At 40.2% G+C, this 25,022-nt stretch overlaps 3 protein-coding genes across 5 annotated transcripts; all 3 read right to left on the bottom strand.

Annotated features, from left to right (window-relative positions):
* Positions 1 to 992: 992 nt before the first annotated feature.
* Positions 993 to 14,328, bottom strand: ift81 (intraflagellar transport 81 homolog). Its single transcript, XM_008335701.3, has 18 exons — positions 13,919 to 14,328; positions 13,495 to 13,598; positions 13,219 to 13,399; positions 12,954 to 13,043; positions 12,550 to 12,615; positions 12,178 to 12,288; positions 11,284 to 11,368; positions 10,889 to 11,052; positions 10,708 to 10,803; positions 10,194 to 10,340; positions 5,561 to 5,710; positions 4,223 to 4,351; positions 3,958 to 4,047; positions 2,787 to 2,873; positions 2,610 to 2,681; positions 2,239 to 2,324; positions 2,036 to 2,081; positions 993 to 1,723 (listed from the first exon to the last, which is right to left on the bottom strand). Exons 1-18 carry the CDS (start codon positions 14,060 to 14,062, stop codon positions 1,541 to 1,543), a joined length of 2,031 nt encoding a protein of 676 aa, XP_008333923.1. The 5' UTR covers positions 14,063 to 14,328; the 3' UTR covers positions 993 to 1,540.
* A 144-nt stretch (positions 14,329 to 14,472) lies between these two features.
* On the bottom strand, positions 14,473 to 17,972 carry c8h22orf15 (chromosome 8 C22orf15 homolog). 2 transcript variants are annotated; one of them, XM_017030616.2, is made up of 5 exons: positions 17,399 to 17,972; positions 17,160 to 17,246; positions 16,748 to 16,870; positions 14,781 to 14,855; positions 14,473 to 14,678 (listed from the first exon to the last, which is right to left on the bottom strand). In XM_017030616.2, the coding sequence occupies exons 1-5, from the start codon at positions 17,421 to 17,423 to the stop codon at positions 14,545 to 14,547; spliced, it is 444 nt and encodes a 147-aa protein (XP_016886105.1). In that variant the 5' UTR covers positions 17,424 to 17,972; the 3' UTR covers positions 14,473 to 14,544. The 2 variants fall into 2 exon arrangements, with proteins under 2 accessions (XP_016886105.1, XP_016886106.1); XM_017030617.2 differs by having other exon boundaries at positions 14,781 to 14,852.
* Positions 17,973 to 18,552: 580 nt separating this feature from the next.
* On the bottom strand, positions 18,553 to 24,899 carry adora2aa (adenosine A2a receptor a). 2 transcript variants are annotated; one of them, XM_008335702.3, is made up of 3 exons: positions 24,686 to 24,899; positions 22,375 to 22,961; positions 18,553 to 20,363 (listed from the first exon to the last, which is right to left on the bottom strand). In XM_008335702.3, the coding sequence occupies exons 2-3, from the start codon at positions 22,710 to 22,712 to the stop codon at positions 19,463 to 19,465; spliced, it is 1,239 nt and encodes a 412-aa protein (XP_008333924.1). In that variant the 5' UTR covers positions 22,713 to 22,961; positions 24,686 to 24,899; the 3' UTR covers positions 18,553 to 19,462. The 2 variants fall into 2 exon arrangements, with proteins under 2 accessions (XP_008333924.1, XP_024908914.1); XM_025053146.1 differs by lacking the exon at positions 18,553 to 20,363 and adding an exon at positions 20,384 to 20,971.
* Positions 24,900 to 25,022: the final 123 nt, after the last annotated feature.

Here is a 25,022-nt window from a genome sequence, read left to right as displayed (position 1 = left end):
GGGCATGTTACTCCCTTTGTCCCATCTCAACAGTGCACATGAGAAGTACAATCAAGTACTTCTTCAACAATCAAACAGATTTATAGACATTTTATTCTTTATCATAACATTTTTGCTCAATGATGGATAGAGTGGCATGAGTGGTAGGATTCTGGTCTGACCTACAAAAGGCATTGAGTTTGCATCGATTTAGTCTCCAATTTCAGGTTGGGTTGCATCAGAAAAAAGCATAGAGAGGCTTTATAATTATAATATAACTAACAGTGAACTATAGCTATGGTGAGCCCTCACTTTGGACAGGTCAAAGTGATTAGTCATAAAATCATTATTGAATATCAGTGTGTCTTTCCTTTTAACAATGAACATTATCTTTATTTTATGGTTTTACTTTATTCGAATTACTTATTCTGAAGACTATAGAAGATGTGAAGCTTCATTGTGTCTTTGTGGATCAAGAGAATAATATAAATGTAAATCAGGAGTGGTAGTAAAGTACTTGAGGTTTGTCTAAAACATAAAAACAGTGAGAGTGCAGGGTAAGAGTGAGAATACTTCAGGGATAAATGTTGAGTTATTTTTTGTTTGCAGTGATGAAGGTTCACAGATAAGGTTAGATATACTAGTAAAGGTTAATGTTTGCAGATGAGATTCTAACAGTGAATCATGAATACGCAAGACGTTGCTATAATGAAGGTGGTTGAGTCTTCTCTGATCTAGGGTCAACCATCCAAAGTACAGAGGATGGAAACAGGTTGTAGTATGAATCGGGACAAGGGTGATGTTTGTGTATATTTGCATCCTAAATATGCAGTGTTTCAATTTGTTACACTGAAACTATGGCCACACAAGGTTAAACAATGACTTGGCCTTTAAGATGAACAGATAAAACCTGGGTTCTTCTTTGAAATTCATTTGTCTGCAAATAGATGAGAAGAGGTGAAAAAATGCTGAAGAGGGATGAAAATGAAAATAAAGAATTCAAAGATCGTTTAAACAGTGTTGCTTCAAAGGTTTATTTTACAAATTATTGTTTTTACAACAAATATATTTGACACTAACATATTAGCAAACATCCTGGAACTACGGAAATAATGGATTATAAGTTATATGAAACAATACAAGCCGTTTTATCTGCACTTGTACAACCATTGTTGATTGTCTCTTCAAATACCAAACCTGCCAAGACATTCTGTCCAAGGTCATGGTTGTCCCTGCCAAAAATAGTTAACCTAGGTCAAATCCTAAGTGCACCACTTTGTATCTTATCTCTGGACACTAGGGCTGAAAGTGTCTTTAAAGATGTGGTCCAAAAAGAGTCTCCGTTGGTTAGCTAACATAAAAACCATTGTCTCATGACGCCTCCTAATACATGGTGTATTAGGATTCACAAATCATCTTATATTTCTGGTTATTCAAAATGAGCTACTAAGCAAAGTTTAAATGAATCTGTTGCATCTGAATGCAATGTAAAAATGCTCATTGTTTCAGGGAAGATGCAGAAGGAGTTAGGATTTCACTCCCTCCTGTGACATCTCCTTCCTCACAACACCAGCCGATCCTCTCCTCCCTTTTGGATGACTTGACCAATAGATGCCTGGTTTTGAGCTCGTATGAAACACTGCCTCTTGCACTCTAGCAGCTGCTCCAGGTCCTGCCACAGCTTCATCTGCTCCATGTTGTCCCCATGGTTTTCTCGTACCAACTTCTGCTTCTCACGGAGCTTCTGCAGCCCACAGAGACGAGACAGAGTCAGTGAAAACAAAGAAAACTGCATCAATAATATGGGTAAGTAGCTACATTAATGCTTGGATTGGAAACAGCATGATCCATTTCTGCAGACATGCATTAGAACCAGCAGCTGTAGTTGTACAGTAGCAACAATCTGTCAGTTATTGTACAAGTTGGTACCTTAAGAAATTACCTAGAAAGGTACCTAAAAATGAATGTGTTGAGAAATCCCAGAATGACACCTGGGATTTCACGTGTACATATAAATGACATCTGCTCAGTCACACCGTACACACTGTGTTTTCACCTTTCCAAGTAACTCCTGCTCTGAAATACTCTTCATGTACATCTCCCTGTAGAAGAACAAGAACATTAAAGTATTACATGGTTAGCATCAACTTTTTCAAGACACTCTGTGTTGTCTTCTGATGAATAAGGTGGTAGTAACGAGAGCTTCCTGTGATCGGCTCAGGTTGCGAGCAGCTGGTGGATGTGGACCATGATGCTCACCTGATGGTCTTTTTCTTCTCTTGGGGATCAGAGGACACATAGGCCTTCATCTCCTCAGCAGCCCGCTGTAGTTGCATCTCAGTGATCTGTGGAACGCAGAGATGACGAGTTCATTATGTAAGACAGTATCCTGCTTGGTTAGACACTTGGAAAAATGCAGTGAGACCTGTAAAATTCAACTAAAGACTTGGAAAGTATTGAACAGATCACATGTAAAAAATAGACTATTGCATCAAAGCTGGAATTTTAGACACCTCACCTTGGTGACGACATTGAATCCTAACATGAATACCCATATAAAGCCTATTAAATTAGTTGTGTAATACAACCTCTGTAGCTAATGTCACACTGTCCTGCTTTTATATACATGCCTGTATCATGGAGTTGAGATAGTGATACTGGTTTTCCTCCTGTGACGTCTCTTCTCTTAATGATTTCACCTCCTTGAAACCAAACACATACATATACATACATGATAAGTTGGCATTATAATATGAAATGCCTTATATTTTCTGAAGAGACCAGACATTTTCAAAGTGATGCTGTACCTGCTCCAGTTTAGATCTGTTGCTCTCAAGACCAGCAGCACAGCTTTCATACTGTGCCTTCTTCTCCTCATATTCTTGACTTTGCTCCTGTCCAGATGAGAATTCACAACGTCATACACAGAACTGATATCACACACTGGACAAACATGTTGGAATTTAAATTGTAAATACTTTTGTCAGACCTTCACTGTATCAAGTTAAAGACTACAGCTGGCAGTGTGAGCAGTTTAACTCAGGGCAGGCTCTTCATAGAGTCTATTTATGTCTTCCTGTTGCATCTCTTCATTAGCAGACGTTACTCTGTAAGAGTTGTTCTGGAAACACGTGTAGGAAAATGTAATCCTCTGCTTTAGCACAGCGATGTGGGGGGGCTTTCCCATCATGCATTTTATTTATGGAGTACGTAAATTACTCTTAATGGACTCAGGGCAGCAGAACACACAGGCACAAGGCAAGTTCGCTGTCACTGGTTTGGTCCTTAAAAAGAAGGGAATCGACATTTGTAAATTACCTTGATTTTGTTAAAAGTTTTATTTTGACTCACTTTGACACAAAAATGTCTTGAACATTAGTGAGATTTTAAAACTGATTCAGTGTGGTCTCACACACACTAAAACGTTTAAGCATCAAAAGTCAGCAAAAACTTCTGAAAGAATTAGCACCGTAGTACTATTACAAGTACAACTGCATGAGAAATTGTTCCTTGAGAGAGGTTAGCCAAATTCTACCATGTAGCAAATGGGCAACTAAATAAACACTAGCCAACAATTGTCCATAAAAAAAATTGTACACATTAAAAACAATCCTCTGTAGAAGTGTCACTTCTCTTATAGTTTTTATTCTTCCAAGACGACAGCATTTGTGCTGTCTAATGCAGACAGGACAGTCAGTGCTGCTAAGTCATTTTAGTGAAAGTGCCTTGGTAAATACTGCGGGCAAAATTACTTCGGAGTTTGCATCTCATTCAGATCACATGATCTGTCTACTGTTGATCATATGTAAAAAGGTAAAGCTGAAATGTCAACATCCTAATTTTCATGTCATTTGAAAAGCCGCTGCACACACCTTGTTATTTAAATGGGTTTGCAGATGCACTTCATCGTTACCTCCATCCAGTATTGTGTGTGTAAGTGAGGACTGTCCAGAGTCATGTTGTGTTGGTGATTCTCACCTGACACTCTTGTCTAAGTGCTCTCAGTTCTTTGATGATTGGAGCCAGAGCGGACTTCTTCTCCACAATCATAGAGTTTAGTTTCTTCACCTGTGAAAACATCACATCATTTGAGCAAAACTTTTAGATATTTGTAGGTTTTGGTTTCTACAATCTTTACCTGACGTTTGCAGCTAATTCCATCAGACTATTTTTTACCCCTGATCAACAGCTGCGATTTTCCTAGAGACACATGTAAAATGTTTGTTTCCTATTCTATGGTCACCATTTCAGACATGTCGTCCAGTGTACGGCCTTTCTTTTCGTCCAGTTCACTCTTGATGGCAGAAACTCTCTCCAGTTCTTCCTGAGTGTCACTGTAACCAGATATGCCCTTTTCAGCTTCCATTTTTTGCTGAAAAAACAAAACAAAAAAAACTTAAATACCACCTGAAAAAATGGACATGGATTTTTGAAACACATGACACAAACATTTAACACTCAGCGGTCACCAACATGGTCTACCTAAGGTGCATATGTGAGGTATTTTCTAAAAATAAAACTAGTCAACAAGAGGGTCAGAAATTGTACTGTTACTGTGCTTTTTGAATCAGTTACACTTCCAATGATATTCAAATGGGTGTAATGGTAAGAAGAGTGTCTGCTATTGTATGACCCAGAACTGATTATTATTACATTGTCCAGAAAGTCTGTATCAAACAAGTAGCTCTTCGTATGACTAAGTGCCCTTGAAGTAGCTCTCAGTTTCAAAAAGGTTGGTGACCCATCAGCTCTAGGCTGAACTACATTAGCATTTAGTAATGTGATGGCTGAGCCACGTCACTAGCTGAACATGTGACCAACAGGAGAACCTTTACTGGTTGAACATCTTGTCATGAATGCAGCACGCAGACAGAAGAGGAGAAGCAGATGCAGCATTCAGAAATAGCAGCTCTGTCTGCGTCAGACTGCCCATTATCATGTCAGGTGCTGGGATCTCACTGAGGTGTCAAGCCATTTCCAGGAAGGCTCTATCATTTCACCATTAACACAAACTACATGAATGTTGGGGATCAGGTGAAAACAGCACATCTGATATGGCAGCACGAGTCCAGGGAGAGGCTGCTGCCGGTAGGGAGAACACAGGATGCTTGATGAAGAACAGGAGGAACGTGTACGAGGGTTTTCTTGTTCTCTAGATACATGACAATTAGTTCAACCCAACATACAACACTGCTACAGTTACCACACCTGCTTTCACATCTACCTTACACACAGAAGGTTCTGGGTTCAAGCCCCAGAGGAACTACATACTCGGTGCCTCCAAGGGGCAGTCTAGTGTAGCAGCTCTGCTGTTAACACAACAATTACCCCAGTGTGGGATCAATAAATATCTACTGATCTATGATCAGGTTATTACTTTCAGTCCAATCTTAAAATGGATGTTAATCCAATGACGTCTGAAGGTAAAATATGTTGAGTGTTTAGAAACTTTAGTAAAGTGACTGTGATGGTTTGGGGCTGAATTTTATACAACAGTGTTAGGACCAAGTGTATCTTTACCTGGGGAATAAATAAATAAATTAGCCTCTAATTAATGCTCTAAAAATGACCACATTCTTACTAGTTTTTGATGAACGGTGTCATCTCTCTGCTTGAGAATCTCCTCTGTCCGCTGCAAGACTCCGTACTCAGCTTTCAACTCCGCAATTTTCTGCCGTTTCTTCTTGTACACGGTGCTTTTGCTCCGCAGTTTTGCCACCAAACGTTTAAGCTTAGGGGCACAAAAAATAAAATCAACATCATTGACGTCATTGAAGGGTTGGTCAGTAAACACATGCTGTTTATAGGTTTAACACATTACAAAATAAACAACTCTAGCATCTGCTTGGACTTTGCTAAAGAATGTGAGACGCTGGCTGCGTCTTCTCTCATGCCCCAGAGAAAACATCTGGCTGCAAAACACGTGTCAGTGGTCAACAGCTCGCCGCTCACATCAATCTGACATTCACATCTAGAAAGGAAGTGCAATTTAGTTTTTAGGCTGATTTGCCTGCTAACGAGTATGTTTACAGTTAAAGAAAGATCAAGCCATACAAGGAGAAACAGCTAACAAAAAAGAACCAGGGATTATTTTGCTAATTAATTATATTCTAATTTAACTGCAAGCTATATTTTGAACCAATTTTGAAACTCTTTGGACAATTCTTAGCAATTTCTGGGTAACATTTTTGTTTTGCTAGACTACTTTAGGCAATATATTAGCTATTAAATTATTAGAAAAAATATATCATAACAATAAAGTATGACCATGGCTAAAATATTGGGCCATGGATGAAGACAAAAGGTTGAGTCAAGGGAGAAAAGAGAGGGGATTAGAATTGAACAGTGAGTCCAGCTGAAAGGCCACGAGGGTCACGCTATGATGTGACACAGTCACTCGATCTCCTCAGGTTCAGGGCCAGCTATGTTTGCAGCGAGCAGCTTCATCGGGCAGAGCAAGTGCTGTGAGTGGCTGTTGAGTGCCTCCCCACCCTGACTGTCTGCTGGGACACAATCAAACGTCTCCACAATGAAGAGCAGCTATAAATGAACATGGACACTGGAGAACAGCCCCAGAAATCACAGAACAGGCCTCATGTCCTCTAGGGAGCTAGGAGGCAGGATGTATGTGTATGTACGTGTGCGTGGACATTTATTCTTTGTGTATTTTGGGACATCAAGGACAGACGTGGTTAAGTGTGGAATTAGTGCAGCAGAATAATGGGAGGCAGCGCTGTCAACTTTGTGTCCCCAAAACAACTGTGTGTGAAGTGTAGAGCGGCTGAGACACCTGTCTCAGGCACAAAAGAAAAAAAAAACACAGAGGGAGCACGCACACGAAAAGTAACATAACTGTGAACACATAACTATTTGTTAAAAAGAACATATCCAGAACATGGCAGGAACTATGACGACTTTGATTGGAAAGTAAAGATGAGAGTCCTCAAAACATCCTTCACTATTTAATCATATATTAAGGAAATGGTAGTGTAAAGATGTGAAGCTTTGGCCCAGTCTCTGTCATTGGTGTGGAACCTCAGGGTTCACATCCTGGGCAAGTTTGAATCCCAGTTAGGGCAGTTTATACCTTCCAGTGGACTCACCACCTGCAGGAAGGTTCAGGGGGGTTGGTACGGTGCAGTGTGATTTGGGTGGAGGTCATGGAGACTGCTGCCCCCGTGACCCGGTAACGGATAAGCGGATGAAGATGCATGGATAGATGGATGGATGGATAGTGTAATGATGTAGGAGAAAGTGTGGAAAAAGTCGGCAGTCACTCACAAATTTTCTGTGAATGCCCAGTGACTAAACATTTTTTAAAGAAATGTTAAAGAGAAAATTGATAATAACCTCTAAGGAGTTATGATGCTAATCAAAGATACTGTAGATCCTATGGATTCTTCTACTGATTTCTAAGATGATAATAAGGACAAACTGGAAAGATGTAAAACGACCAAAGACCCAGAGATGTGAACAGACATTTTGAGACCCAACTGTGTGGAGTTATAAATGGGACTCTGAATCAAGACAGGACTCTGTAGCTGCTGCCTTAAGACAGTCAATAGACACAGACGTGGCCCATTTCTCTCACAGAGGTCAGCTTTCCTTAGTTCTAAATTAATTTTCTTTTCTCTATATATAGCCTCACGAGATATATAATTGTCCTCCTTATCCTTTTCACTCCTGTCTGCTTTCTACCATTGAGGGGCCAATGTGTCACTGTTCAATATATCATCCATATGAAACTCAAAAAAAAAAAGAAGAAAAAAACAATCAAAAACGTTTTGCCTCAGGGAAAAGACACGATTCTCGAAAACAGCTGACTATTTAGATCATACCCCATAGCTAACTTCAGCTAACATTTACCAAAATTAAATAAAAGACACCCTAGAAACAAAAGTTAAACATAGATAAGGAATACACTTGGTTACATGCTAAATGATTTTGAAACCTGGATGAAACTGTGATAAATGTCTTTTTTCCTACTTATTTTAGTTAAAAACAGACCCAGGATGGGGATTTGGAATGGCTAGGCTTAGACATCACAGATTTTATAAACAAACACTTTTAAATAGATTCAAGAACTAGTGTATATAACCGAAAATAAAATCTAATGTTTTTAAGCTGGATTGACTTAGGAGAAAAAAATGGTTACATATTGCTGTGATTGATAGCGATTTGACTGCAGTGGGGATAAATTTATCCTGTGGCGGAGCTGGCTGTCAAAGTGGTTTAATGTTACTGGCCAATCGATGACGAGCAGATGCAGTCATCCCTCTCAGAGTCAGTAGGCAGCATGTGATGACACATAACCTGCAGAATGGAAAATACCTCTGATAAAGTGATCATCTCTTCAGGGGCTGATGGAGCATAACTACAGAGGAACTGTGTCTTTGGACCCAGAGTCCCTTTTTGTCCCTGTCAATAACTCTGCTTCTTATTTCACTCCGAGCATCTGTGCAGCCGACATCCCCACCACTTTTTCACATTTCCTTCTGTTACAGAGGGAAAACTTCATGAAGCTGGTTTTTCTGAGTTCTTCAGAATTATATAATTAAAATGTATAGAAATAGTCATTATTATGCTTTGTATAAGAAGACGGATATATTATTTAAGGGAATCTTCAGTTTTTATCTCTACAAATAGTAAGAGACGATATCTATTTTTTTACAGGCAGATAGGAACTAATACTTAAGAGTCACAACGGAGAACTCTAGGAAACTGTAACAAAGGTCATCTTCTTTTCAGTATTCTGGCTTTGTTGTCTGAAACTTTGTTGACTAAATATTGTACAAGTACAAAGTTTGAGATTAAAAACACACAAAACTAGACTGATAAACCAGGCACACACAGGAAGAACATATAAACTCAGACAAACCATCAGTTACCACCAGGGTTTCAACCAGCTACAGACTGAGGCAACAGCTCTAACCACTGTTCTACCGTGGCGACTCAGAAATTGTTATTTCTTCTGATAAACAAAACTAAAGTGAAATGTTAGGCCATCATTTTATCAGTCACAGGCATGGAAAACGACATGAGTCACAACCAGAAATCCATTTGTCAAAGAAACACCGCATTTTTTAGTCATGTGTATTAGGCTGAGCAAAGTTCTTCTAAACTCCACAGAAATATAGATATTTTTAACTTTATACCACTATCTGCTATATTTCTGTCACTACAGCATTGAGTACAGAGCTTATTGCAGGTTGTACATCAACTCCAGTTGCCCCCTCCCAATATTTTGCAGGTCAAAGTTCAAAGTCCACACAGGGACAACAGTCCTGGAACAACACTCACGTGCAGTGACCGCAGGGATTGACAGAGAATCCACAGAACAATGAGCGGAGAAGGAGAAGAAGAGAAAACCCTGGTAACCGCACACCTGCGGTTTCTGCCGTTCTTACGTCATGGATTTCACTCGTGTGTGTCAAACGGCGGATTGTAAAAACTCTCTGCCACACAGTGAAGCAGCGCTGCCATCAATCAGTGCATCTGTGTTAATGCGGAGCTGTTAGTACCTGACGGTGACTGTAAGGAGAAAGAACTAAGTGATTTCCCGAGGGCTTTAACACATCTAAAAGACTGGCTCTCTTTCTTCTCATCAGCAGTGTAATCAGGTTGGACAACGTGACAACACACAGTGGACCAGGCCATGTGTCTGAAAGTGGGAGAACATTCACGTCATGGGATATAAATACAAAGGTATTAAGGCCCCCCAGTCTGTTTAATGTGTTCAGCTGACTAGAATTAGGAGACAGATGACACTGAAGATCAGGGTAAAAGGACAACTTTCAACCACTTTGTCCCGCTCATTTCCGTGTTCTGGATATTCTCTGTTGTGTTCTATTTATGGTTCTGCATGGGAATGTGGGGGAGAGCAGGGGAAAGGAATAAGTAACATTAGACAGTGAGTCCGTCTGTGTTTGGATAAGAACAGAAATAGCCTCTTGTGTTTTGTGCGGTTTGCAGATCTACGCGTGTGCAGGCAGATTAAGCTGGCGTCTGTGTGTGTGTGTGTGCATGTGTGATAGCAGCAGTTACATCACACTGTTAGAAGATAACCAAGCAGAGCACATTTTATCAGAGGTGAACAATAAAAAAGAAATACTACAACAACACTTTGTTACTGAGGAAATTATCTGTTACAGTTCCATCTTTCCAGAATTCCTAGTTAGGTGAATATTCTGCTACTGCATTACTGCAAATTGTACCTCGTCACCCCGGACAACCTCTTCTCCATCTAAGGTCTGTGTCTGGCTGCTCCTCTGCTTCAGCTCCTTCTCTGCTGCTGCCAGCTCCTCCCTCGCTTCCTGCAGCTCCTCTGTTTTTGCCTCCTTCCTACGAAAGATGATGGAAGCCTGCAGGAATGATTCTGCGTTAGATATACAAACACGACAAACACAGTGACTTTCTAGGGAAGGAAGATGGCACAAGACTAGAACACCGTTTATGACACCTAGGAGTTCCTTAGAACTTAATGCCACACATGTAAACATGATCTTGTCTGTGTATTCCTTCCTGTTCCAGGCTTTTCCCATGAGCAGCGTTGCTTTGTGAGAAAAGAGAACAAAATCTGACCTGTGATCTTTTATCCTTGACTTTACAGGAAACGGATAGACGGATAAATACTGCTACATCACATCCACTCTTTAAACAAACCAACTGAGGAATGTCTGCTGTGTAACACAGGCTGTTTAAAAATACAAGTAAATAAAAACTTTTCACCTGTTGCCTGTAGAGGGTCATCTTGTCGTCCATGGGGTCATTTCTCATCATCCTCTTCTCAATAAGCTGGTTTATCTGAGAGTCAACCGCTCTGATCTGTGGAAGGGGAAAATATCTGATCACACGGAGACAAAGACGACAGTGTTTGAGTCACACTGTAAAAACACACGTCGGTTCTGACCTTCTCCTCCAGCTCCTGCAGGTCAGCATGGCTCATGGCAGGTTCTGACACCACCTTCTGAAGGAACTGCACAGAGTTTCTCATTGCCTCCAGCTCTTTAGGCAGTTTCTCAGAGACCATGTAGGAGTTGATCTTGATATCCATCTCCAGTCGCTTTATTAAGCCTGACAGGTAACAGAGATTTAAATGTAACAGAATAGGTGACGAAAATCCTAGCAATAATCAATTACCGTTTTAAAGTTAGACACAAAAATATTTTTCACAAATAATAAACAAAAAAACGAGAAAGATAGCTACAAATTTGACTAGAGGGAAAATGAGAGAGAGAGAGAGAGAGAAAACCCTGAATTATCTTCTGTGTCCCTGTACCAAGCAGCAGCAAAGGAAATACTCACTCTCTGGGTTGGCATCAGCTGCCGCCTGCTGCAGGTCCTTCAGCTGCTGCTTCGATCTCTGCAGCCTCTGTTCTGCCTGGAACAGCTAAACACAAAAGAAAAAATATAAAAAATAGATCACCAAACAAAAAAGTGGCCTAATTAAATCTAAACCTGCATGTCTAAATATTGTTTGTCCTGCTGTGTTTTTATCACAGGGCATCAGGATTTGGTCAACACACAGGAATGGTTGACATCCTGCCGCTGAACTGTTTTAGATGTTTTATTTATTTAGATTAAGAGAGTTACAAATGTAAGGTCCCAGTCACCAAAACACAGAGTTGTAGGATGTTGTATAAAAGTGTGGATATGAGGTGTAGACTTTTGTGATTGAACAATTATAAACATAAATAAAATAAAATGTGTTTTCCATATTTTATGTCTATCAAGTTGATCTTAAAAATCGACCAAACATCAGGCTAATCTCAAGGCAGCCAGGCCAAAGGTGTTGTCTAGAACTTATTCAGTCTGAACCAAATTTGATTATGTAAAAATGTCAAAAACAGGCACATAGTGGAAGTGGTTTGTGCACTTGACAAGAAAATCACTGATGATCTTTTTGCATGGAGTTTGTTAGTGAACACTGAGCGGAGCGTGGATATAAATGTGAGTGTGAATGGTTGTTTGTCTCTATATGAGGCATTGTGAATGATGAGGGAACTGTACAGAATACACCCTGCTGTTGCTCGATGAATGCTGGGATTGGCCCTAGCTGCCACAGTAACCCCAAAGAGAGGTAACACGTCTCTTAGCTTCTATGGCGATACATTTACCCAAAAGCTAAGAGAAAGGACATCGGTGAAATAAAGGCAAAACATGAAGTAAAGACTTGTCAAAAGTTAACATTTGGTTTACTTGATTCTGCTGTTCTTGTCTCTGGTGTGTCAGAGCCTCCTCTCTCTCGTTCTCCACTCTCAGCTGCCTGGCCTGTTCCAGCATCCGCTGGTGGTTGGACACTGACTCCACCTAGTGGAGAGACCCCATAATGAAATCCTCTGCACAAAAATATAAACGCAGTCTCTGTGAATACCAAAGCACCTCTAACAGAGTCAGGTTTCACCTTTTTAGCATCGACTTTAAATCAACACCTCGTTGCAGCAGACACACTTGTTCACAATGTGTGTAAGGCTGTCAATGCTATTAGAGGAGCTGGTTACACATGACTGAGGGCTTGTTCTCATTCCTAAATACTTCACAGCATCTAAAGGCTGGATGTTCCAGCTGTACCTTTTTCTTCAGCCTCTCAACACGTTTGAGCAGCTGGTCCTTCTCTTCCTCCATTGCACTAATGTCCTGTGGTCAGAGACAAGAATGCATCACCACATATTAAGGAATGTTATAATACCACTGACATTTGTTTTTGTCAGTAAGTGCTTAGAGTAGCATTTAATTTTAAGACAAAACAGGTTTTCACAGTAATATATTTACTTTATTTACATACCATTCATGAAAAAACATTTTTAGCTGCTAATGTTTGGGCAGGGGTTGATGATTTGTGGGGTTAAAACAACTGGAATGCATCCGTTTAGTTTACTAAAATCTTTATGTTAGTAGGCGGGGTTTGATGAGATTTTAAAATTGTTGCACAAACATTTGAGAAATTATTCAAACTAAATTGGTGGTTGGTTTACCCTTCTGATTTCTGCCATGGAGAACCCTGACGTCCTCAGCTGTTCACACTCTTTGTGATACGTCTTAAATGCTTCCACCAGCTCTTCATACTGTAAATACAATTGAGAGAAAAGTAAAGACTCTTCTGCTTGTGGTCAACTAAGCATTACTTCAATATCTATGAGCAAAACGCAATAGTATGCAAAATAAATACAAAAATATATAATGGAAAAACCAAAATATTCTGCTGCTTGTGAGAAAACAACATGTGGATTACTAACAAACCTGGTTATTGGTGTCATTGATGACATCATCCTGGAGAAACTCAGCAGGGACCTCCAGTCTGACAAGAAAGCGAGCCAAGTAAGCCCTCTTCTTCAGTTCAGGAAGTCTCTGCAGCAGCCAGTGGAGGATCGGGTGCACCACAGGTTTGCTGCCTGTCACAAGGCCCTGTCTGAAAGTGCTCCTGCACGACGAGAAGGGATACACAGCATGTGTATTTGAACATGGCTGAAGGACAACATGGTTTGTACAATCCACACAGAGTATCCCTACACTTACACATCAGAATGATTTCCTGGAGGCAAATATTTGAGCATCCCCAGCAGAGCACACATTCTCTTCACTGTTTGTTCAGGCATTTCTTCTCTTATATCTATGGCTTGCTGAAAAGCAAGAACAGCAGTTGACAGTGGATTGAATATGATGAATTAAGAATATCGAACGTCATATGACCAGACCACTTTTCGTATATCCAGGTAGACCGAGAATTGTTCGAATTGGTCGCTAACCATGCACAAAAGGTAACAAACAGGGCTGTGTGATGTATTGAGCTACGCGGCGGCACAAAGTAACGCATGCGTCTTTATGTGTGTATCCTTTCAAATATGAACCAAAACAAACCACAACTCAAGCTATGTCGTCTATCGATGCATGGAATAGCTCCAGCTAATGTTAAAGCTAAAGTTAGCCATGTGTTCATTACCTTCGGGTCGACTTCAGCCAGCACATCGTTTAAAATCTGCAGTAGTTGCATCGGCTCCAGGCAGTCAAAGGTGATAAGATTAAAGTTTTTCTTGAACGGCTCTTTGTTGATTTGTTCAACGATGAATTTCAGTTGCTCACTCATCGTAGAAGTGCTACACGATCAGCTAACGATACCGACTTGAGCTCCCCGCTGATAGCGAACCAGGTTCGGCACAAAAATATAAAGACTAGCTCAGGCTAACCAACGACGAAAACGTTCTTTTGCAAAAACCTAACCCAATTTGTCCAAAAACGGTACATTCACGTCGCCGAATTAATGTTTTGTTGTGTAATCGCTACCAGACGTGAGCGATTTGTTTTCTCCATGGAAACCATAGAACGTCACTGATTGGCTGCTTGGTCGTTAGCAGGAAGTGTCTCAGAAAGTCCGTGTTCTCCAAAGTTCTATGACGCCAAATATGCGCATATGACTTAAACAATTGAAATAACTTCAAAACGATAAACTGTTTTTTAATATAAAGAAACATTTAAAAAATGAACACATACCTCCTATGATTTTGACCTAGATTTAGACGTAGATTAAATACAAAAATGAATAAATATGTCCGTTGAAATCATTATTTATTAACGTAACTTGTTGTTTGCAGGCGCAGCTTTACTCCTGGTTTGGTTTCCAGGTTTGCTTCTCTGCGTCCTTCTCCCTCCTCTTCTTAACGATTTGTCTGCGTTCTTGAGGTGTGACAATTTCCTCATTAGTTCTATAATGAGAGAGAGAGAGAGAGCGCCGTTATTAATGAGTGTAATATGACACCAGACCAGCAGAGGGTCTAAGAGAGCTGTATAGTTTTCGCTGCATTTACCTACGAACTCAGGTTTACTTTGACTGCAGCTGTTTAAGAGAGGAACATATTTTGGACTTCCAGTGACGTCGTCTTCTGGATGAGAGTGGAGAATTTAAAATTAATCAAATGAATGACCTTCATATACCTACGTAATATCAACAGTAATATCAACAGTAAAAGCTAATTTGGAGAAATTGAGCTTTTACTGTTTCCATTCAAGTGTTAAATAGGATTTAACATATATTTATCTGTCTTATGTAATTTATATATATATATATATATATACACATATATATACACACACTATATATATAGTATATACAGTTGTGTTCAAAATTATTAAACCCCCACTTCAATAAAGTGTTGTTGCAAGTTTGACATTTATTATTTTACCTTTTTTGTAATCAGATTAAAGAAGGACTTGACAAAGACTAAACTAGACAAATGCAACTGAAATTACAACAATATTTCTGGTGATATACTAACAAATGTCCTCTCCGTGTTTGCAACATTTACAAAATTATTCAACACCTTTGTCACATCCGTCCTTAGTACTTAGTACAACATCTTTTGGCAGTTATAATGTGAAACATAGCTTGACACAAGTTTGTTGCAGCCCATTCCTCATGGGCAAAGCCTCCACATTCTTGGGCTTGCGTGCTGCAACTGCCTTCTTCAAGTCCCACTAGAGATTTTCAATTGGATTTAAGTCAGAGAATTGCGATGGTCACTCCAGAATGTTCCAGCCCTTCGTCTGCAGCCAAGCTCTGTTTGGAGGTATGCTCGGGATTGTTGTCCTGTTGCAAGGTCCAATGTGGAGACGGAAGCCTCAGGGTTGTGACTCACTGCACAACATTTACGTCCAAGATCTCCTGGTAGTTAATAGAATTCATGGTACACTGCACACACTGGAGATTCCCTTTACCTAAAGAAGCAAAACAGCCCCAAAGCATGACTGACCCCCACCATGCTTCACAGTAGACAAGGTGTGCTTTTCTTCATAATCCTTGTTCTTCCTTATCCAGACATACTGTTGATCCATAGGCCCACAGAGTTCCAATTTTGTTTCAGTACAGTATCCCAAAACCTTTGTGGTTTGTCCACGTGGTTTTTATCATATTGGAGTGGACTCTTCTTGTTCTTTGGAGTCAGCAGGGGTTGGCACCTGGGAGTTCTGGCCCAGGTGACATATCCACTGTGCTTTTAGCTTTAAACATATGAATAATGCTTCCAATTGTGTCTCTTCAAATGTTTAACGTCTTTGCAATCTTTGTATAACCATATCCTTTCTTATAAAGATACATCAACTTCTCTTTTGACATCTTTGATCTTTCCCTGGACTTCACCATGTTGCAAAGAAAACTGTCTAGATGGAGCTGAGTACCTGAGTTGTAAGATTTCGTTATGAACACTATTACAAATATATTGATTTCACTAAACCCTTTACAGTATTGGGGGTTGAATAATTTTGTACACAGCTGTATATAAATAAAATGGCATGGTAAAAAATTAAAAAATCTTTATACCAGCTCTGTACTTTTCCAGTTAAATCAGTGTTGCCTAAAAGGTAGATTGGGATCTACCAGTAGATCTCAAAGGGAGTGCTGGTAGATCCTGAGAAATTACATTTAAAGAAACAAAAAAAAAGAAAAAAAAATGATAGATTTGATTCTATTTTAAGATGCTCATCACTAGAGCTAAAGTCAGGACCATAGAAGTATTGAGTCAGACGGTATTGTGCCATACAACTACAGCCATTTAATCAAAGTAGTGAATATATATTTATAGTTTTCAATGTAGGCAGATCACTTTACCCCGGTCATTTGAAAAGTAGCTCCCAAGCTGAAAAAGTCTGGATACCCCTGAGTTAAATCATGTCTGATATTTAAATATAAATAATAAATTATAGATGCTAGATTTTTTAATTTGAATATTTGATGGATACTTTTTTTGACTAGTGGGCATGTATGAATGAACAGACGTACTGCAGACCCTCAGGAGGACGTAGTACTGCCTCTGCTGCAGGACACTGCTGGCTCGAGCTCCACTGTGCTGCTTCTCCTGCAGGTTCATCACTGCACCACTGCTGTCCATCAGGTCCACACACTCTACACACATTATTTCATCTATACATTATCAGTGTACCACCAGTTTCAGCCAGTACAGACTTCCTACCTATTCACACCTGCTGCTGACTTCATCTATATATTTAAATATTTGATTCTGTGATTTCAGCACTGAAAACATTCTTTTTGGAATTACAAAAAGCACACAGTGAACGATCAGGCAGCAGAAGACCAGCACCTTAAGTTTCCCACTGATCTAAAAACATTTCCCATACCATATACAAACACATGGAAAATATAGACCATCCATTTACAGAAGGGAACATATCACCTGTGGAGTCCAGACCACACTTTCCCTTTATATGTTGAATCAAGTCACTCAGCCTGCAGTTGAGATTGCACAACTCCATTCTGTTGTCTGTCAAAGGCATTCAGAGCATTTTAACATGGTTCATATTTGATTAAAAAAAAAGTCAACATGAACTCATTTTATTTAACTATGAAAACTACTAGAACTAATCTTGATGTTAATTCAATTCAATTTATTGTATGAACCAGATATTTACTGACCTCCAAACAGAACAGTGACAAACATGTCCGGGTCTTGTTCGTAGCACAGATTCCACTGGCTCTGGTACCTGGAACTATCAGAAGGTCAACACAACAGTTTATTCCATTAAGCCCAATCACTGATGAGGTGCAGCATGGAAATAAGACGACTTTTTTCTGACAAGGTCTGCTGGCCTTTAGTTAGAGGCTGCAAACACCAACACCTTTATAATGTAGAGACAGTAAACTTACACACACACTCACACACACACACAGTTTGGATCTCTTCTAAGCTGAGGTCCATAAAACCCCTGAATGAGGCTCAGTGTTTCTGGTGTCCATGGAGTTTCTCCACAGACGCAGGCTTTACTGCTGTGGAAACCCTGGACTCTGCTGCTACTTTTTACACAGTGACGTCAAAACTAACCAAAGAACAAAAAAGAAGGGTTTTATCGTTTCCCGCCAAACACTGGAACCAATCCATGTTTGGCTTTAACACTGCTGGACTGAACCAAGGTTTACCTTCAGCCTGATGTCATTAAAGACAGACAGTCCCAGTGTGGGGTCAGGGAGAGCTACACCCTCAGCTACACCCTCAGTCAGTTCACATTTACACCTATATTCAATTAAAAGTGTCCAAATAAGTTAATCCTTCATGAACAAAAAGACTCTCAGTGATCACCAAGACTAGAATAAAGAGAAATAGAATGAATAATTAAGTTAAACAGAAGAATGTTTTTTAGAGCAGTCCTTTAATGCTGTTTTCATAAATACTCGGGATATTAGATAAAATGTTATTTTCCAAATATGGATTCTTAGGGCACAAAAACCTCATCGTGACTTTAAGTATCCAACTGAGAGGAGAAGACACGGCCTCCGCAGACAGCAGCGGCAGCAGAGACTCCAGAAGCTTCTGTAGTGAATCTTTAAAAAAAACATTCAAACACCCACGGGGGAAACTTTCAAAAAGATGTCTCTGAGCCCTGTAACCTGAACTCACATGGGGAAGCTAAATAAGAGCTGGGAAAATAAAGACCTCCTCAGATGGTGTGACTGCTCCACTGACCATGTTTCTGAATGAGATAAACAGGATCTGTGTCTCCATCTGATATGGACCACGACCCGGGAGTCATGAGGACAGTCTGTGCTCATCAGTGAATGCAAACACGACTGGGTTGACTTTAAAAACACATCATCATTTTTTTTTATTCAGTGCCGAACTCCAAACACAGAATAGCTGCTCAGAACGAAGGAGGAAGTCATCAGAAAAATTAACTAACAAAATCCTTTTACAGTTTGACAAGATGTACTGACCCCTTTCTCACAGAAGGCCGTGGACTTCTTTTTTGTCGAAACACAGGAGCAGTGACTGATCTGGTAAAAGAAGTCAAAGAGGACATCTTCTCAGGGAACACAACGAGAACTACATATTTGTTTAACTGAATCACTCAAAAACAGTTTAGTTTATAGTTTGAATTGTATTTTAAGAGCATTTTTAGTCCTCCAACTTTTTAAATTGAGTTCAACTTAAATAAGAACAATTCAAGTCACAAGTACAAGGTACCGATCAGTTTCACATTACCAACCTCTGAGGTTTTTTACACATCTACTGACACACGTGTTTGCATGAGTGTGAGTGTGTGTGAGCGGAAATAGCACACAGTCTAAAATCTATACAGAGCTCACTTCTGTTTTGCTGCTGCAGCTGGAACAATGACGTACCAAACACAGAGTTCTACAGAAATGGAAACATCCAGATCTGTGACTTCTTCTCTTTAGTGCTGTCTGTTTATCACCAGCTTACCTGCTGCTAGGTACTTCAGCTTCTCTGGAGAGTGGAATTGGACTTGTGAAAATGAAAATAAAACATTAGATGAATGTCATGAGACAGACCAGATGACTGTAGACTGTTATTTTAAATAACAAGAGCAGACAGAGGACTCAGGTTTCAGTTATGGTAGTCAAGTTTGCAGTCGTTGTCAGCTAACAGAGATCACATTTGAATTAAGACTCGGGACTAAAATCAGTGTTTGGGTCAGGTGATGCCTTCGAGGTCAGGACATTTTCAGTTGTATACTTCTGCTGCTATACATGCTGGAGGTGAAGACCAGTTTGGACGTGAGTTTGAGTGAAGACCTGCAGTGGACACAGCTCTGTCTGTGGACTGTTAGAAATGACCACTGACAGAGGGAGACAGGACACTGCCACCAGTCCTCCCCCTACTGGGGAGATGTGGGAAGGACAGTGGTAGGAGCTTATACAGCTGCTGCTGCCACGGTGCTCGGAGACGGGTCCAACACTCAGGCCGTTAGTCCTGAGTCTGATGGAGTCTGAGGTGCTGTTGTGGGTGGACATGCGTTTACTGCCGCTGCCCTCCAGCAGCTCCTGCTGACCCAGGATGTGGCGCCGGATAATTCTGCGGAATGTTTGTCGGAACTCCCGGATTCGGTAGGCGTAGATGAACGGGTTGACCACGGAATTGGCGTGAGAGAGGATAATGGCCAGGTACTTGACAAAGGGGGAGGATGGATCACACCGAGGGCAGAAGAGGGTGAAGCAGTTGATGATATGCAGGGGCAGCCAACAGACGGCAAACAAACCGACAATGATAGCCAGAGATTTGGCCGCGTGAACTTCCTTCTGTAGTGTGGAGCGAGACTTCTCCCCGTGAACCGCCTTCAACTCCATTAGCTTGAGCTGGTGACGAGCAGCCATGAAGATGCGCAGGTATATAGCCAACATTAGCAGCAGCGGAATCAGGACGCAGCCGAAGAAGTTGAAGTAGACCATGTAATCCATGGTCACTACCTTCTCAAACAGACATTTCATCAGGCCGGGGGCGCAGGTGCTGTTGTTCATATGTGTTGTCTTTGTCGGGGTCTCCTTATGCCAGCCCATCATCGGTGTCAGACCAATAATGATGGACAATACCCAGCAGATGGCGATGATGCCTCTGGCTCGTTGACCAGTCACCAAACCATTGTACCTGATGAAGGAGAGAAAACAAACAAATCAGTCGTAGCCCCAGGGGAAACACATACTCAATGGCGCCTCCACATTGTGTGATGAATAAGGGAGTATATAGTCCTTTAAAAAGTTTGAGTACTTTACAAAATTGTATTTACATCATCAGTGACAAAAATGGTTGTTATAAATATGTTCAAATGCAAGGCACTGGTATGATACCTAGAGACTGAACAGGAGCGTGACAGGACGAGTTGAATTACAGTTGGAGCGTCCTTGGACCTTCATGGAGACCTTCTTTACTTGAGTCTGGACATGACATAAGTTTCTCTTTGGATGCAGACATAGGAAAGATGAAGCCAGGCCCCATGAATGAGCTCCCCACAATAATTTTATGAATTTTATTTTATTACTACTACAAAGGCTTTGTGAATAACCAGAGTTTGTATTTTAATTTCTGCGTGGCACCACTTCTAAACGCCGGAACTGGAAGAGGAAGGATAAACAAACAGGGTCTTCCAGAAAGAGTCTATTTTGAGTTGTCCTGCAGCACAGTGTGGGAGAGCAGCTGAGATGTTTTGGCTTCATTCAATTACATTCTTCAGAAGTCCAAAGTCCAAAGGTCAAATGCTGCAAAAACAAGACCCACATCAGGGACGCAGACAGACCTTCATGTGTCTTTACGCAAAAGGACTTTGTAGAAAAACAGGAAGACAGACTGAATCTGACCACAGCTCCCTGGTTTCAGGCGTGATGATGTCACAACGTCAATGTCGTCATGTGTGGTCTGGTTTAGGCAGCTTTTACTGCTCAGCAAATTTAAGTGTTAGAGGTGCGGAGCAGCAGTGTAGTATCTGACAGTCTGTTTATTATTTTATTTTCATTATTACATTTTTATTTGACTGTTTCTGTCCTTTCTTCACCATTAAAACAACATGGAATTGATGGCTGTCCGGGGAAACTGTCTCAGGGGAGCTGCATTTTCTGGACCCACTTTAAATGACTTGTCGTTAATGTTATGTTTCCACTAAAATATAATATTTTATTGTGTGTCCCTTGTTGCCTGGGACTTCACAAACAACAAACAAAAGAAAGCTTTACTTTAATCCCATCTATTCATGTTTCTTTATTGATTACACTGTTCAAAACACTTGACAAACCTCCTAATGTCCTGTTCTGTGTGACTTCCTGTTTTGGTTATTTATAATATTTGATTAAGTTTCAGCTAAAAATGAATACAATAAATACATTTGGATTTTGTGTGAAATAAAAATGTAGGAATTATAATCCATACACACATATTTTGTTTTTCTTATTTAAATCATAAGGGTTCCCCACCATTAACCCCACACTATTTTGTTTCTAATACTTTTTTAATTAAAAAATTTAAAAAACAGTGAATCATGTCAAAATAAAATCTAATTCCAGTGTGTCACTTAGTCTTTGGTCTAAGTAGGGCCAGTAGGAGGCAGCAATACAACTAAAAAGAATGCAGAGCCACTGTTAAGAAAAAAAGTAAAGGGTAGAGGGAGGAGTGGGATCAGCTCAGTGCTGGGCCTTGAAGGAGACTGAACAATAAAGGCTTTATATCTCTGAGAACAAAAACAAAACATTTGTGCCTCTTAACACATAGTTTAGTTAAATATTGATAAACATGCAAGAGTAAAGTCATCGAGTTTGTGTGTTAAAGCATAATCGTGTTTTGTGGCGACATGCAGCCATTGAGGAGTCAGCAGAGGGCAGTGTTCTATGACAATTGATCCCTGATTCAAACATATCAGCCACAGGGGTCCATTATTTACACCCACAGGACAGCAGCCAGTCTTCAAATCTAAACAAATGACTTGTTTTATAGGGAGCACATTTTGTCTTTCAGGATTTGACTTGTTTCGACTCTAATCAAGTTCTAGACACCTGTCTATGGTCCATTTGGAACTGAAATTTGTTCCAGCTCTCTGAACCAGATTTTTTGACCTCTGCATTTAAACAAACCATGTCAGAGTCACTAGAAGACTAAGCAGCGAGTCACTGACCTGAGAGGCATCTTGATGGCGATGTAGCGGTCTATAGCAATTGCCAGCAGGCTGAAGATGGAGCTCTGAGTGAGAACCAGCACGAAGCAGGCGATGAAGAGGCAGCCGTAGAAGTTGGAACAGAAGCCTGTGCTGATGACAATGGCAAACGGAATGGCCAGGACGCCCACGGCGATGTCGGCCACTGCCAGTGACACCACGAAGAAGTTGGTGATGCTCTGCAGATTACTGTTGAGGCAGACGGCCCAGCAGACCAGCACATTTCCCAGCACAGAGAAGCCAGCGATCAGCAGCTCCAGGATGATGTAGAGGACGGAGGCGATGGGGTCTTCAGGCATGGTGAGACCAACGCTGAGGTCACAGCGACCATCGCTGCAGCCTCCTTCTAACCTCCACCAACATCCACCACTGGCAGGTCTTCCTCCTTCACGCTTCCTTGGTTCAGCTGCACTACTGTTCAGGTCCAGACACGATGGCCTCCAACTGCTCCAGAACCAGCTCAGCTAAACTCCGGACTATGGGTTGGATTCAATTCCTTCGACAGTTCAGATGATGCCCACACAGCTAATCACAGGAACGGCGTTTCACTGTAGATGAAAAGGGGCAATAACTGAGAAATGAGGATGTGGAGTTTTAGAAATGAGGAAGTCAAATCTAACCGTAACACACACACACACACACACACACCTGTACAGTGACATAAACATACTGGATGTTAGCAGAAAGTGAAAATATTACAATGTGAGTTTTTCCAAATTAAACATTTTTTACTTTTGTATTTCTGTGAAATATTTGTCAAACAAAATGCATATTTTTTTACTTATTTTCACAACCTGTTTTTGGACAGATGTGACTAACACTTGAGTGTGGTGTACAATCCAGAAAATAATACAGTTTTTAAAAATCTTTTTAATTATAGTTATGGGACTAATGACATTCTCTCTCTCTCTGGGCCACACCTTGTGAGGGTTGTGGCCCAGATGGGGGTTGAGTTTTTATTCATATTTTGTATACTAGATCAAGGCCTGAAGAGCACCAGCATTTCAAAAGTTTGCTGGACTTGGCTTCATGTAGCTGTGTTTCTGGCCAAACTTCAGACAAGTTTATCTTCAGAGTCAACAGGCCCAGGCAGATATTTCTTATAAAACTGTACTGACGCTACACAATAGCACAAATGTGTCACAGGAGGAAAACACACATGAAAGCCACAGCCACTGAGGTAAAGCGGTGTGTTTGTGACACATGAGGAGACACTGACACAGACGTCAGAGTGTGAGCTGTTATGAAGCCCTGCTCGTCTCGTCGTCTACTCTATTTTGACAACACAGCTTCTCACTTTTAGTTTTTTGGTTTTTCACTCGTCACTCAGTCTGTTGGCATTGGCCTCCATAGTTTCAGAAATGTAGAAATCTGGTTGCGTTGTGAAATGGAATTCATTCTGTTTGTTTTAATCCCAAACACACGGTCCTGTGATGTCAGGTGTTTATCATATGCAGCATCTCCTACTGTGATTTAATGTCAGTGTTCCTCTAAATGGGATCATCATTCATTTACAACACACATGATGTCGTCTGACAAGTGGTTCAAAATGTAAAAATGTTGGCTTAAAATTTTCAATTTAAGGGTCGAACCATGAGCAGCTTCCAGGTTACCAAATAATAATTAAAAAAAAATAGCAAAGATAAAAAAAACAAACAAAAGACATGGATTATTTTTCTACTTCGGTCTGAAGCCTCTTAAGTTTAAGTATACTTTTTTTTCCAATTCTTAAGATATTTTTGTTCTCCAGACAGAGCATGATATATGTTTTTCAAGAAATAATAATTAAAAAAACAATTCATGTTACGTACTAATAAATATCACAAGTATATTTTTTATGTACTTATATTATATTTAATATGGCGTACAATCCAAATCATTAATATGTTTTTCAGACAGCACAGTGAACCTTGACCATGTCCCCAAACCATTACTGAGTTTCAGAAAGTTTTCTGTTTCTCTAACTCCTACATTTGACAGATATGACATGAAAATATTGTTGAAGACATTGTTGGCTATTTTTCTGTGAGAGAACAGTTTTCTGACAAAAAAAGCCAATTTTGTGACTGACAAATTTAAAATATTTGGATTCATATATAGCTTGAAGAGCTAGGTTAGGTCATTTGCTACAAATGTGAATCTATTTAACAAGTCATTGGTGAATAAACAATCAATGTATTGACTTATAAATGTTTCAGTCAATGTAAGGTAGCACGTAAAATCTGATGTGTTTGTTTTTGTTGATTGTTCAAGGGAATAAATTCAGACTCACCTGCACTTCTTCACTTGTTGCTTTCCCACAGATTTAAATGAAGACAACAGAAAATCCAATAAAATAAAATGATAAAAAAAAAATCCTGAGAATTTTAAAAATATATATTATTTCCTGTTCCAAGACAGTATGTGAAACTCAGAGAAACCTGCTGCAGTGATGAGGATGAAGATGGCGATGATGATTTAAGAAGACCAGAGCAGCTCACATCTGTGTCCTCAGTTTCATTACAACTTCCTCTGTGGATAAGCTTAAGACTTTCCCTCTTTTTCATACTCACACTCACACACACACACACACCCCTCCCTCATGTTTCATATCAAGAGTCAGTTTCCTC

The sequence above is a fragment of the Cynoglossus semilaevis genome, chromosome Z, assembly GCF_000523025.1.
Source record: "Cynoglossus semilaevis isolate Cse_v1.0 chromosome Z, Cse_v1.0, whole genome shotgun sequence".
NCBI lineage: Eukaryota > Metazoa > Chordata > Actinopteri > Pleuronectiformes > Cynoglossidae > Cynoglossus > Cynoglossus semilaevis.
This window is presented reverse-complemented; position numbering and strand designations above follow the sequence as displayed.

What these genes read in the sequence shown, in the direction of transcription:
- ift81 (XM_008335701.3), bottom strand. Translation starts at nt 14,062, where the DNA reads ATGAGTGAGCAACTGAAATTCATCGTTGAACAAATCAACAAAGAGCCG. An exon ending in TGGCTGAAGTCGACCCGAAG is followed by an intron (nt 13,599 to 13,918) that starts GTAATGAACACA and finishes CTTGCTTTTCAG; the next exon opens with CAAGCCATAGATATAAGAGA. An exon ending in AGCAGGAGTTACTTGGAAAG is followed by an intron (nt 1,724 to 2,035) that starts GTGAAAACACAG and finishes TGTGGGCTGCAG; the next exon opens with AAGCTCCGTGAGAAGCAGAA.
- c8h22orf15 (XM_017030616.2), bottom strand. Translation starts at nt 17,423, where the DNA reads ATGTTTGTCACTGTTCTGTTTGGAG. An exon ending in TGTCACTGTTCTGTTTGGAG is followed by an intron (nt 17,247 to 17,398) that starts GTCAGTAAATAT and finishes TGCCTTTGACAG; the next exon opens with ACAACAGAATGGAGTTGTGC. An exon ending in AAGTAAACCTGAGTTCGTAG is followed by an intron (nt 14,679 to 14,780) that starts GTAAATGCAGCG and finishes CTCTCATTATAG; the next exon opens with AACTAATGAGGAAATTGTCA.
- adora2aa (XM_008335702.3), bottom strand. Translation starts at nt 22,712, where the DNA reads ATGCCTGAAGACCCCATCGCCTCCGTCCTCTACATCATCCTGGAGCTG. An exon ending in GCCATCAAGATGCCTCTCAG is followed by an intron (nt 20,364 to 22,374) that starts GTCAGTGACTCG and finishes CTCCTTCATCAG; the next exon opens with GTACAATGGTTTGGTGACTG.